This window comes from Lepisma saccharinum, chromosome 6, assembly GCF_977018435.1.
Source record: "Lepisma saccharinum chromosome 6, izLepSacc3.1, whole genome shotgun sequence".
Taxonomy (NCBI): domain Eukaryota; kingdom Metazoa; phylum Arthropoda; class Insecta; order Zygentoma; family Lepismatidae; genus Lepisma; species Lepisma saccharinum.
Window position 1 is genome coordinate 57,085,555 of NC_139234.1, and position 14,918 is coordinate 57,100,472.

Below are 14,918 nucleotides of genomic sequence, written 5' to 3' on the forward strand. Positions count from 1 at the left end.
AATACAAAGCTTTTGCAGAATTTGGCTTTTTCTTGTTCCCGTTGGCCTTTTCCGATCGAACCGATCCACTCTTTTTCAAGCTCCCCGACTTCATTCGCATAGCTAGCATCACCTAACGGTTGACACAGCGTGCTACGGCACCAGGTGTCCCGGGTTCGAATCTCGGTCTGGGCATGGGTGTTCTTCGCGAGTGTCCCTTCATCATATCATATAACCCATCCTGGTCGTCGCGATTAGCCCACAGTGGCAGAAAAGCGACGCTAAATAACAAGTCAGTTCAAAGTTTCAGCCACGAGATCGTTGGGTTATATATACGAGCAGGATTAATTTTCCGAGAAACTCTCAATACTAGACAAATCCAGGCATCCGAGGATGAGACAACGGAGTTTAAACCTTCTTGTTGCTCCAAAATAGGCTGGCTAATAAATAAGTAACCGAGTACTACAGCTGAAAATCTTGGTTGTCCGGTCCTTTTCGGTACTGCTCCGTTTCTCCCACCTGCGGATCTTTTTGTTAGATCCCTAAGAAGATATTATTCCTATATAGTAAATGGGGCCAGTAAGACTCGAGTTTTGAGTTTCGAATTTTTGTTTTTAGTCCACTTTATGCACAGATAGGTTAATCAGGATTGGTAAAATGTTAAAGTTCCCCGTGCACATAGCACCGTGTCATGTCATTTTGGAGGTGCTGTGATCAGCACCACGCGCCGGGCGTCTTTACTCCCCTCCTCCGAGGGTTGCCACCAGGTACCCATTAATTTGAGGTTGGGCGAGTCCCAGAGCCGCTTTATGTGGAGACAAAGCCGGAAAAATTACGACCTTAGTTCACCCACCTCGGGAATTGAAGCCGGGTATCCCGTATGGGAGTCAGACGTAATAGGGACTGGACCTACAGTGGAATCCGAAGCACTATTTGCTTCCACCGGATATCGAACGTGGGACGCCTTGATCTCGAGGCAACGACGTTGCTGCTGCATCAGTAGGAGAGGACTATCCTGATTATTCAACCAACACTATTATATGACGTCACGTGTAGGCTCTTGATGCATTTTCAAATGTGCTCCTTAATTTATTTGTTTCCAGGCTGTTACAGTCAGGTGGAACTATAACCATATTGTCAGATGATCGTCATACTGGCAACTTATAACGTTTTTGTAGAAATGTATGTACGTTGTCATGAAATAGAATTTTAATTTTGGGATCTGACCTTTGATAGCATTATACTGTCATTGTTGCCCACTAGGTGGCCGAGTGGATTGAGTGTCCGACTCACGTTCTCGACATCGTAGGTTATGGGTTCGAGTCCTGGCACGGCCATGGATGTTTCTTTCCGAGTGTCCATTCATCTTATCATTCGCCCACGTCGTCGCGATAAGCCTAAAGAGGCAGATCGCGGCATAAAATAAGGAAGATGCAAATCAATGTTGGGCAAAAGCAGCCAACTGTAAAGCTCTTAATTCCAATAATTGAATATGATGATAGAATATCAATAAACACAACTCTTTCCTTTATGTCCTGGTGTCAAAGGTTACTTGCAAATTGCGTATTTGCCTTGTTGTGCTTGCAGTGAAATATTATGCCTGCGAACAATAATCTTGGTGTAAATACTGTCTGATGTGGCAATAGCGCGCTTTATCTGCGGGAGCCTGGCCAACCGCCAGCAGCTGGAAGTGCATTTAGAGTGCTGGTTAGTGAGCGAGTGTTAGTGGAATGAACATGCTGAAATTGACTGTGTTTATTGTCGCCAGTGTAATATGGGTGTCCCTCGTTCTGCTACTCAGGGAGCGGACAGGTTTCTGGAAGCAGAAGTCGGAGGTAGACGAAGTTCGACGGGAGAAGATTAAGGAGGTAAGGAGACTGATTGTAGCATCCTTTTGTCAAGAAGATGACTTGTCGTTTGATCTGTTCACAGTCGAAGTCCTCGAACAAGATACTGGCCTTAATAAACTGTATGGTTTTGGAATTGAGTTCAAGGGCCAACTGCGAGTAACGTTTTTCGTTCCTCGAACGGCCTCTTCATGTTTCTTATTCTGGTCCGCTACACGAGAGTCCACGAATTTTTTATTTGCTGCTATCATCTCGTAAACATTTTGGCGCTTTTAAGCAATATCAAAAGATTTACGGATACACCTGAGTTATAATATTCTGGTCTGTCAAATTTTTCGCACAAAAGTACATTAAATTCTTATTTTTCAGGCAAATTCATTCACATATTGTCACTAATTCGTAAGTTAAATCAGTCGTACGAAGCAGGAAAGAATGGGTCAACAGAAAAATAACTTATTTTTAGAGAAAATCATTAAACCTAACTGCCTAATGTACTGATACCTACTTACATAGTAACTTCCCACCGATTATTTTTAAGAGGACCACTGAACCTAACTGACCAACCTAACAACCAGTGTAATAAATAAACACACGGATACTGACGAATCATGGATACTTACAGATTGTTTCGTAGATCCCGATATATGAGCAAGAATTGTACTTTTAGTAAAATTGTCGAGAAAGTTGGCACACTGTAGGGGTAGGGGAGAATTTCTGGTATCGGTTTATCAGTAAAATGGCCGATAACTTTTCCGACTCCACATGCTAAAAATAGACATTTGCTCTGTGTAAGCATGGACACAACAGTAATAACTGCAATGTTGTTAAACGCTCATTTTCCAAATTTTAATTATAGCTTATCTTAACGAGGAAGTCAATTCCTGGATAACGAGTGACAAGAACGGTGATGTATTGCTTCCAGTGGGTAACATCTCCCATGATTATTTTTGGATTATCCTCCCTCCACCGCTCCCTTAATTTTCATAATGCCATTTTGAGGGTTATTGAATTGCAAATTTCAATAGTTTAGTCAGTGTTGTCAAAACGTCAACATAACATAAACTCTTTCATTGTCTAAATTTTTTTTTTTTTTTTTTTAAACCTAGTGTATATAAATATGTTAAGTGATTACCCCCCCCTCTCCTCTCTCAAAATGGAATGCAACCAGCTGGCTAATGCCTAGCGCGACATTTGATATAATGAAACTGTTGACCTCTGTGGTCTAGTGTGTAGCGTAAGGTATCTTGGCTCAAGGGTAAGCAGTGGAATGTGGGATGTTTTAGAGACGAGACTTGGCATAGTCTAGTCTACAAATCGAGATCAGACCGAGACTTGGTGTCCGAGACCCTTAGTCTCGTTCCATACTTTAGTAGAATATATTTGAAATTGTATCTGTTCATTATAATGTTACTTCTTCAGACATAAGCGGACGGAGCACAGCACGCTACAACGCTGGGAGTTCCGGGTTCGAATTCCGACCAGGGGAATGGGTGTGTTCTTTGTTCATTCATGAATTTCATCACATCACTCGTCGTAATCTTCGATTTAGCCAAAAGTGGCAGAACAGCGAAGTAAACAAAGAAAATCGATCAATAAGAGGAGGATTATTTACAGATAAGTGTTTATATTTTGTCTACATTACGAAGTCGATCCATTATAGTGGCGATTTATGAACATATGTTGTATGGCCGCATATATTAAAGATACATTTCAGTTTATCAAGTGTTCTTGGGGTCAAACGAGACGTAAAAAAAATAGTATCAATAAAGCGTGTTTACCTTTATACTCTGCGAAACTTTTTAATGAATGTTGATTATACTACATATTTGGAGACTCGAAACGAGACCGATACTTACCGTTCGAGACTGAGAACGAGACGGGCATTTACAACTCGAGACGAGATCGCGACTGCCTAGTCTTGTCTTGTCTCGTCTCGATATCATATTTAGATTGGATTTGATTGATTGGGTTTATTTTATTTTGCATTTCTGCCACTTTTGGCTAATCGCAATGACGAGCATGAGTGATGATTTAATGAAACTGATGAACACCCATGCTCAAGCTGGGATTCTTACCCGGAACCTCTGGCGTCGCCGATATCTGGGGGGCCCAAAGCTAAGCACAACATAATGCTGACCTTTTCCGTTTGCAGGGGGGACGTTTTTTTTTTTCAGTAGTAGGAACGTACTTCAGAAAAACCTTTCCAAAAATGGGATTACAATTAACATAATACTTTATTACTGCATTGACCTTAAAATTGGTGAGAGACGAGCGAGGCATCTTGTTGAGGAAAGAGGTTTAATATTGCATGGAGGGCCAAGCTTAAATCAAAATAATGTAGGTACCATGCGTGTTTTTTTTTTTTCTAAATTCATTGCGTGCTCGAAGGAAGAAATACTGAAATAGAGTAAACGGACAGGCATGTTGGATACTGTAAAGACTCTTCTCGGTGATAGACTCCACATTATTGATATACCAATTTTAGAAAATAATCCTGCTTGATTTACCATCTCTTTCTGTGCAAAGTTCCTGCATGCAAAAGTTTTATAATTGTAAATAGAAGAATGAATTCGAATTCGAAATCTGAGGAAATAAGGGCGTGAAATGTTCTCGCACAGAATCGTCAATTAATTTATGAAATTTTCATCACACAAATAATATGTTTTTCGAAAATGAAACAATGTTGAAACGTATACATTGGGCTCCTTCTAAGGGGGCCCAAGTGAAGTTGGGGGGGGGGGGGGGGGTCCTCCAGGCCGCCGTCGTAGAAACCACCACTCCTACACGGAAGCCGGCTGTGTGTTTGCATCACGTTCTTCTTTCATGTTCCGTTCTCATCACTCGCACAAACCTAGAAAGACAATAAAATAGCGATTTAAATAAAATATTAATTCAATGAAAGGGAAAATAGCATGACACGTGTTCAAACAACAAGACACGTGGCCAGGTAATGAGGTTTCCGTGTGCCAACAGCTTTGCGTGATCTCTCTTTCCGTTTTGATATGTCAATAGTTCAAGACAATGCCTTGTTTTTTCATGTGAGTACGCTTTACGTGGAGGTGGTGATTCGACGTTTATGACTAATTGATTCTCCTTGCAATGAAGTTTTTGAATGAGTCATTAACAGTAGCTCGCTCACGTTGTGTGTTACGTAAGTCGCCTCAACTCGCAGGGAGAATGCTAAGATTTCCGTTTTTTCTGCATGCCATTGCCATACCTTGTGCAGATGGTAAGTCGTTTGACTGGCGATTTACATTGCTAAATAAAAGTGAATGTTGTCTTTCAATTCAATCCCACAACGAACAGAGAACAGTATCAAATGTAGTGGTAGCTTCACAGGCGTAGCTAGGACTTTTATTTTGGGTGGTTGATTCTTTTGCATGAACAGGCTCGTAGCGAGAAGTAGGCTAGGAGTTTGAAGACTAGGGCGCCATGCCATGCACAGAAGGCGCCATTCCAAGCATTAAAAATATATATATATATATAATAAATAAATAAATTCGACGGGGAAATTTACACTTCCCAGAGACAAGGGGGGAAAGAAAACATACAAGGTGTTACTCGAACCTTGTTGACGATTTTGCTTTCTTGAAAGCAAGAAAAGTTAAATTCTAATTTCTTTTTGAGATATCAGTCGGCTTTTATAAATATTTTGTAATTTTTACGTAGAATAATATGTAATACATAGCTTATAACGATGCTATTTTTTTTCAAGCAGATTTGAATAATTTTAAATGAGAGACTTTTCTACTGAGAACATACTGCACAGCCAGAGACGTGGCGTGCATGTAGCCTGTGTTACCACAGGTAACAGCAAAATGTAAAGAATTAAAAGTTGTTTCAATAAAATGACAACATTGTTAAATACGTTAATGAACACCGTTGCCGTTGAGTAGATATTGCCTAGGACATTTTATCTGCAGCCGACAGAAGCGAAGAGGGAGGCCGTTCCGCTACCCTGAAGAGGCAACGAGGGAGAAGAGGGCGCCAATGCAAGGAAAGAGTGAGGAAGGACTTTGGGGCATAGTGTGCTATGGGGTTATTTATATGCCTGTTAAGGGGCCCTGTTGCCGTTCAGACCTACCGGATCAGCCAGTGTTGTCACATCGGATTGGCAGAAAAGAGCTAAATCCCGCCTAAAATAGGAATACCATTTCTGTGAAGCAACTAGAAGTAGACTGCAGAGCCAAGGCTGGATTGAACTACAACTGAGACCAGTTAGGTAATAGACGAAAATATAGTTTCTTGGTGTGATTCGTGATTTGGACAAACCTTGCTCCAAAATACTAAGTTGGCAACAATAGTACATACAGCTGGGCACCTCCCTTCCACAAAGGAGCGGAGTTCTGTCGTCTGCTCAGTGCTCACCACACAAACGTCAAACTGACCATAGAAAAGTGTGGTTCTTCTTCTTCCCCTTCGCACCTCATTGCAAAGAAACAGAAACAGAGACAGATGAAGAATTGACAAGGGTCTACCACTATTCATTGGATTTTCGTGGTAACTGTCTCATGAGTGGTAGTTCTTTCTAGGAGAGTTTGTGGCTAAATCACTGTGCTGATTGCAAAACAAGAACGAAATGAACAAATATCTAGCTCGAAGACATGTTTTCTTTACCGGGCGGGGGTGATAACGTCTAGCAGGCATAATTATCGTACTGATAGCCGGTAACACTTTTGAAAAAGTCACGCCACGCCACTGCTGCACACAGTATTTTTATCTTAAATATTATTATTAGACTTTTTCGTATTTTACTTGTAGGCTTATAATAACATTCTGAGCTGACCCTCGTAGCAGAGTGGTAAACACATCATGCTACGATGCCAGTGGTCCCGGGTATGAATCCCGGCCTGGGCATGGATGTTTGTGAGTGTGCATTCATTAATTTCATCAGTTATCCCCATCTCCGCAATTAGCCTAAAGTGGCACAAAAGCGAAGTAAAATAAAGCAAATCACTCAATATAATTCTGGTAACACGCTGCTGGAATTTTCTTTTTCGCATATAATAGTACTGTACATTTTCAAAGATGTTCTTCAGACACCAAGACATAAATGAAATATTCTTAAATATGCGAAACTTTTTTTTAATCAGAAAAGCGAACTACAAATCTTTAAATATAGCCTAGGCTATATTATTAATTTTTAATGAGTTATCCTGTGTCATCTCATTTCAAAATTTGTAGTATGTAAATAGTATCACAAACCATAGTATAAACAGAAAATATCGAAGCAAGCAAGAATTTTATCCAAAGAGAGCAACCAAGGATTTTTTTCCCCTAAGCACTGCTTCATTTTGAAGTTAACATGTTGCTACAACGATTTGTACCAATGGTACTTGTAATTGTCAGTAATAAATAGTATTTTACATTATGTAAGATTAATATTATTTTGTCAGTGATAAAATATTTTTTAAAAAATCAGAATCTCTTGAATTCAACACACATATGTGAGCATGTGTTGGTGCCTGTGCGTATTATACATTGAGCACACTCACCTAAACAATCTTCATTGCTGAAAATACGGTGAACTCTAAAAGTTTGGAAATGTTGCTGCAAACTCATATTGGAAGGCAACAGGGTGAAGGTGCTAGCTAATCTGAGGGACAGTGGTGCTATTTAAAATATTTTTTTCTTTCACTTTTCATTGAATATGACGTCAACATGATTCCTTGTCCTGTTCAGATCATTATACTGTGTTCTCAGTATATGTGTAGGGCTTTCTTTGACTTTTCATGCTTATATCTTGTAGACTACTACTGTTATTTATGGTTCACCATTCCAGAAGACTATTTACATAATTTCCTTCTGCTAAAGATGACAGTTTATTGTTATTAATAGCAACATCATAGTGATATATTTGTAAGTGGTGGTAAAGATAACATTCATTTAAAATGCACCTTTATTTCTTTTTTCTAGATGATGAAGCATGCCTGGGATAATTACGTGAGATATGCTTGGGGGAAAAATGAACTGAAACCAATCAGCAAGAAAGGACACAGTGCAAGTATATTTGGTTCGGGCAGTCTTGGAGCAACCATAGTGGATGGTTTGGACACCCTTTACATCATGGGACTGATGGAGGAGTACAGACAAGGAAGAGACTGGGTGGCTGCCAACTTGGATCTAACCAATTCGGTAAGTTGTTTTTTGTGTAACCTTAAACAGATTAGCTGTAAATGGTCACATGGCATTCAGATAAAACCAAAACCAAAATTGAAGTAAATAAGTAACACTCTCGAGGCAAAACAAAACGGTTGATACTTCACAGAGCTCCATAGCTGCAGGGGGTGATTGTATGGTCCCGGTTCATTGCCACAAGCTGTTGACAAAGCTGTAAGCAATGAAGGACTGAAGAATGAATGCACATATTTCATGCATATTGTTCTACGTTTGGCCACAGGAAATGCTGCTGAGATCATATAAACCCCTGTCTTTAAGTGCCATTATTTCAATATAGTTTTGCATATTTGAGTCAAAATGTTTAAAACTTAAAGTTCTTATACCTTGATGTCGAAATTTTGGCCCTTTCATAAGAACCTGAAACAACAACTTCGTGACCCATTACATAAGCATGGCTTGAAAAAGTGGATTTTCAATTAATCCCAGCCTGAGCATGTCTGTTATTTGTGAGTGTATCTTCATTAATTTCACCATATCATCACTCATCCTCATTGTCATGATTAGCCAAAAGTAGCAGAAAAGCAACGTAAAATAACCTAATACAATCAGTCAATGAAAGCATCATGTTATATTCATTGTAATGTGAATTGTGTGAATTGAACTGACCTGTAGTTGCATCCTTTTAAGTCTGTGAAAATTTCTCAAAAGAGACACTTTTTTTTCACTATTTGCTAATTTACTTTGTTTTTGTGATTTCCTAATAGAAGACTGAGATGTCTGTGTTCGAGACTAATATCCGCTTCGTGGGAGGAATGCTTGCCTGCTTCGCTCTCACTGGTGATGTCATGTTCCGAGACAAAGCTTTGCACATTGCAGAGAAGCTACTCCCTGCCTTCGAGACGCAGACTGGAATACCCTATGCCCTCATCAATGTGGATACTGGGGTAAGTGCAAGTTGTTTCTAGCTCTTTCTTAACTAACTCTTTGGTATATCTAAACTCAGTGGTTTATTGCTGCAGCAACATATGTTTACCACCTGTTCCTATCCTGGGATCTCTTCTATGCATCATCCTTACCAATTTCCTTCAGGTCCATCTCAATATTGCCATGCCTTCAACTAGGCCTTCCCACAGGTGTCTAGCCATCAAATTTCCCAACAAGAACAATGTTTATGTAAAAAGGGCCCTTAAATTAACAATTTGTTTTGTACATTTTTTATTAAATAATATTTCATAATTTTACAATATTTCCAAGATGGTACATTAGCATTAGTTAACGATGCTGTACTTTGTGTATACAAAGCAGAGTGGTTAGCATAGTGCACTAGAAAGCCAGAATTCTGGATTAGACATCATGGTGATTCGCCATTCACATCAACAACGTAGGGAAGATGAAAAAACATGAATAAAATAAGCACATACCTGACAAATACTCATCCTTCAATTCTGAGAAGCACCTAAGTTACGTGTTCATTAAAATGTAGGTTAAGAATAGAGTAAAAGGTTTTAAAAAAAAGCAGATGGAAGCTTACTGATCATTGTTGTGGGGTGTAAGGGGTGGTCTTCCACGTAGTATGTCCAATTGTCAACCTCACTTCCACGTAGTACACCCTGGACTGCATTTTGCAGACGAACGAGGCTCTGGCGACTGGCCTTGGCCAGTATAATTCTGTGTGTCGTCCCGTGTCTTGTCCTTATGTGTGCTGAGTGCCTCTTTACAGCCTCAGCTTTTAAACCAAAGTTAGAATATTTTAGTCTCCCATTGTTACATATGTTTTTAGTTACATTTTAGTTCAGATAAATGGCTGGGCCCTGTATAAAGTGACGGGTTCAAAATAGCCTACGTGCTGACGTACCCAAAATTTTAAATTCAAATTTTAAATTTCAAATCATTGTTGTATGAATATGAAAGCATATTTCATACAACACACATTATTTTTTAAAGTTCTTACACTAATGACATATTACACATAGATGCTTTCTAGACAGAAAGCTTCTATCAGATTGCTTTATGGCAAGATGATCGTGCAAGAGTAAGGCTGCTCAGAAAGCCAACATCAGACTTAAGTTGATATTTTCTGATGGCTGTCCAGGTGTCACTTGATGTCTTGCCAACAGAAGAACCACTTGTGCAAGGTGACTAGAACTTCCAGTTGGGAAAGCCACATGGAAAACATGGGAAAGTATGTGTAATAGCATTCCGGGAAATTATTATCTTACCGGGATATTATTATTTTACTACAAAGTCATCTGTGAGAGCTTTTGGTGCAGAAAGCATCTACATGTAGTACAGACTTTAGACACAACTAATCAGAGTTTCAACACTAATTAAGGAGATATAGAAATCATTCAGATGTCTGCACAAAATGCAATTAGTGCACTATTAAATTCACATTCATAATGTTCCTGTGTGCCTGGTTTATTATTGTATTTGCTTTTAATGTTATAATGATACTTTTTTTATGTTTTCTTATGCTTGTAATAACTGTAAACTACAGGAAAATAAATATAATGATACTGTCTTCCATTTCTTAGATGTCTAAGATCAGTTAGCTATTTCATTAGATCGATGAATATCCTAATTAAGGTTATTTTTTCAGGCAAGTAAAAACTATGGCTGGGCCAGTGGGGGATGCAGCATTTTATCTGAATTTGGAACATTGCATTTAGAATTCACCTATCTCTCCGATGTCACAGGCAATCCTGTATTTAGAGCAAAGGTAGAACACATTCGTCAAGTGATACAATCAATGGACAAACCTCAAGGCCTCTATCCCAACTACCTTCACCCCAAAACAGGAAGGTGGGGCCAACGTAAGTATTCTGTTCTGTTGATTATGAAATGCATATGTTACATCATAACGTAAAATTATTAAGCACATTATGTGATAGTCATTCAAAGTGATTTGATTTTCCCTAATAATATTGATTCAACATCTAAACTTTTTTGTTGTTTGAAATACCAAGAGCAAAGTAAAAATTATTCTCAGCTCCATGTTCAATGCTGAATACTCCCAAAATACCCTTAAAATTGTAATCATATTAAAGCATGAAAAAATAAGTAAAAATAAGTACTCCCTCTGTCCCATAATTATAGTCAGGTATGCCAAAATGGTAGTACAGGAATGACAGACGAAGAGGCAGATGGAAAGCACAATTTGTACTGATCCTTGAGTAATAAAGTTGTATGACTCATTCCCATGTTTCATGTTCTTCTTCTGTATACACCAATGTCACAGTTTGAATATCGGGCAATTATTATGAGACAACAAACAAAGGTGTATCGGACAATAATTATGGGACAGAGGGAGTAATAAAATGAATTATTAATATGGTGTAAGTCAATAATAAGATAAAGACCCAGCGTCGAATAACATGGGTACCTGGGGGAAACCCTGGGGGATTAAAGGTGGTCAGGGGCGTGATGCTGATCACATCACCCCCACTCACGACCGGATCAAGAAAGGGTGGGGTGTTACCCCCACACCCCATATACGCCTTCATGGCGTGGTGCTATGCACAGGGGAACACTTTACCTTTTTAATACTCAAAAGTTAATTTGTTTGGATATTTTCTACTGCTATACTCAAGAAGTAATGTTACAAATGGCTGAGATTATTATCAGCACAAGTTTGTTGGAGATTTATTTTCTTCTTGATGGTGTAAATGTAATATATGAGAGCTACTGTATTTCCATCAATTCATTATTCTTGACATTCTTGTAGTAATTATGTGCCGTTGATCAACAAGAATTAATATTTGCAAATATTAATATATATCCATCTCTTTCAGACCATATGTCCATAGGTGCCCTAGGGGACAGTTTCTACGAGTATCTCCTCAAAGCCTGGGTGCAGTCAGGCCGTGAGGATCAAGAAGCTCGGCAAATGTATGACGATGCTATGCAGCCTATTATTAAGCATATGCTGAGAGTTTCTCGTGGAGGACTCACGTATATTTCAGATATGAAATTCGAAAGATTGGAGCACAAAATGGATCATTTGGGATGTTTTATAGGTAATGTATGAAATATTGATGAAAAGAGACTGTAACTTATGTTTTTCATGTAAATATGTTAACCCTACACACACACACATGCATCTGCTTCCAAATTTTTTGTCAAAATACTTGACCGCTTGTATTTCTAGGTCAGAATATATGTCACTAAATAGGAACAGGTGGTTCGTGGGAAATCGTACAAAATGCCGATAGAAAGAAATGTAGGGTAGGTGCACAAAACGTGTGGATGTCTGTGCAATACAGACACATTGTGCTTGTGAATGTACTAAACACCATGTCTATTCACCAACAACAGACACCATGTCTGGACTTTTGAAATAACATCAGGGAAATGACCACCATTAGTCATAATCTCTTGACCTTTGCCGTTGCACAGCTTGCAGTTTGTGTAGGTGGAACTGTAAAATCACATTTTGTAATCTTATGCAATGACCCACAACTAATGTGCAGTGTCCTTGCATGGCGATGGAGTAAATGTTGGAGAGCCGCACAGAGTTGTTGGACATGTTCTGGCCTACGTACTGTGCTCTAGGACCCCTCATGCTTCCTATCGGTGACCAAGCCACATTGATGCCACTGTTTCACCCACTTGGAGATCGTTCTTCTCTCTGGAATTGGGCAATGGCAGTTCTTTCCATGCACGTAGTCCTCCACAAGCTGAATATGCACCTGCGCTGGCCAGTGACTCAGGGAGAACTAAATGGCGGACCCCTGTGTTTCCCTTAGGCACAACAGGTGATGCCACAGCAACTCCCTTTTTGCAGGGTTGCCACTTGTTATGGTACTATTTCCCATGGCCCACCCTGTACTTCTGTTGTGGTGGTTCCTGCTGCCCCCACTTTTTTTTACTCCATGAGTAGAAAGGAAGAGACAAAGCCCAAAATGCCACCGGACTCCCCTCATGAAGGAAAAAATTAAGTATGCCACCCATACCAAGTGTAACACAAACTATATAGTCCCATCTTAACTGTTTTCTGACATTCGAGACTTGCTGGACTTGCTCACAATGCTGGGCCAACACTGAAATTGTTGGAACTCCCACAAAGTATAAAATCCTTGACCACTTACACCAAAAGCGAGAGTGCTAACCATTCAGCTACAAGGGAGCCAAGTGCAACACAATGGGGAGAACAATCTCATCACATAGCACCACCAGATTTTCCAACAGGTACAGCACGTAGGGTGGCGACAGACCTGAAAATACCGGGAATAGTCAGGGAATTTGAGGTGTCCAATAAAGTCAGGGAAATGTCAAGGACTTTTGTCTTGATTGACTCTTTTTTAAGAAATCGTTATGGAACTGCACAGGAACAGGAAATCTTGTTGCTAAGTTTCAGCCTCAACTTTTAGGCCCCTTTTATGCAGGAGGGGAGAGAGAGAGAGAGAGAGAGAGAGAGAGAGAAAGATATTTCCGGAGGGGTAGAAAAATGTGTTAAGCCTCTAAATATTACGTGGAAAATGCATTGATTTATCATTTTTTCTTGTCCGTATGGCAGTAGTAAGGGGACAGAACTGTCAACAGATGGAGGGGTGGAAGCGGGTGGCACAGTCCGATAGTTGTCGTAGGTCGTAGTAAGGCATTTTATTGGACAAACTGAAGGAACATGGAAACATCCAAAAAAAATCGCATGCAAGAGCTTTAGACTGCAAATATGCTGCTGGAATTTTATTACTCTTCTGGCTCACTTCACCTTATTTAATGTAGCAGTGCTTACGAAGGTTTTCTTTCATCATCCTGACATATTACTGGTTTCACACAAGTTAACATTCGTTTACAATGACATTGCACTATTCTTAGATATCAAGAAGAATCCAACAAAACAGAATATATTATATATTGAATACTATCACGAAAAAGTGAAACATAAATTTGCATTGGTGAACGTTATAAAAATTTGGCAAGTGCATGCTCCCAACCTCAAATTTACTGCAACACTAGTAATTGCAATGAAATTAACGCCACTCTCTGTCCTGCCTGTTCAAACTCGTGAGAGATGGTAATTAATCTCTCACTGAGTGAAGTTAATGCCCAATATTATGAAATATAATTCTAATAAATACGTAAATATTTTAATATATTTACTCGAATCATAAAAGCATATCACTTCAAGAATTGACTTTTCTCTGCCAGCTCTGCTAAATTTTCACTTTCCATCTACTGATTTATACGAAGGATGTGCAGAATGTAATTTCCTATTAGTAGGAACCTGATTTTTGGCAAACTCGAAAACCATGACAAATGTTAATTGCTGCGAAGTTGTGTTTATAAATGTGCAGCAATGTCTGGACACATTTTTTACCAGTTTGAAATATCGAAATAATCCGAATTTGGCATAAAATTTGGCATTTTTAGCAATTTTTTTTAAAAAAATGTCCTAAAACAGCGAAAAGTTCCGTGAAATCCAACATTCTTGTCTTTTCTAGGGTTAAAGAAACAAAATGTGCCATATTTGTGTACATAGAACGTGCAAGTTTTCCAACATTTTATTCAAGAGTAAACTATAATGCTTGTTATACATGGAATGATTCCGACAGCCACATTAAAGCATGTATTTCCCACGATTTTTTCAACTTCTATCAAAACAATTTGCATCACAGAGCAAAGTGGCATGGTTCTAACAGGAGATTGAGTGTGTATCTACAGTCACACGGGAGCTGCATCTTCAGTATTTGACGTGTGAGAAGTGTTTTGAATTACCAAGCTAAGTGCGCACCATCGGCATTTGTTGAGCGAGAAATAATAGAACTCGGTCGTTAGAGCGTCTGACTACCATGCGAGAGACCCGGGGTCAATCCCCTGCAGGGGAGAACCGGAATCCTTTCCACCTTTTCAAACTGCTCCGGTGCCCACCCAGCATCGTATCAAGTGGGTACCTGGAGGAAACTTTGGGGGCTAAAGGTAGCCAGGAGCGTGGTGCTGATCACATAAACCCCACCTTTGGCCGTGATCAAG

At 39.4% G+C, this 14,918-nt stretch overlaps 1 protein-coding gene across 1 annotated transcript in view; it reads left to right on the top strand.

Moving 5' to 3' along the window:
• alpha-Man-Ia (alpha-Mannosidase class I a) overlaps positions 1–14,918 on the top strand; it is a 98,853-nt gene that overhangs the window by 71,062 nt on the left and 12,873 nt on the right. Inside the window, exons 2-5 of the mRNA XM_083123982.1 lie at positions 7,743–7,961; positions 8,711–8,890; positions 10,546–10,759; positions 11,738–11,962. Of these exons, the coding sequence (XP_082980108.1) occupies positions 7,743–7,961; positions 8,711–8,890; positions 10,546–10,759; positions 11,738–11,962 (838 nt within the window). The remainder of the gene's footprint in view (positions 1–7,742; positions 7,962–8,710; positions 8,891–10,545; positions 10,760–11,737; positions 11,963–14,918) is intronic.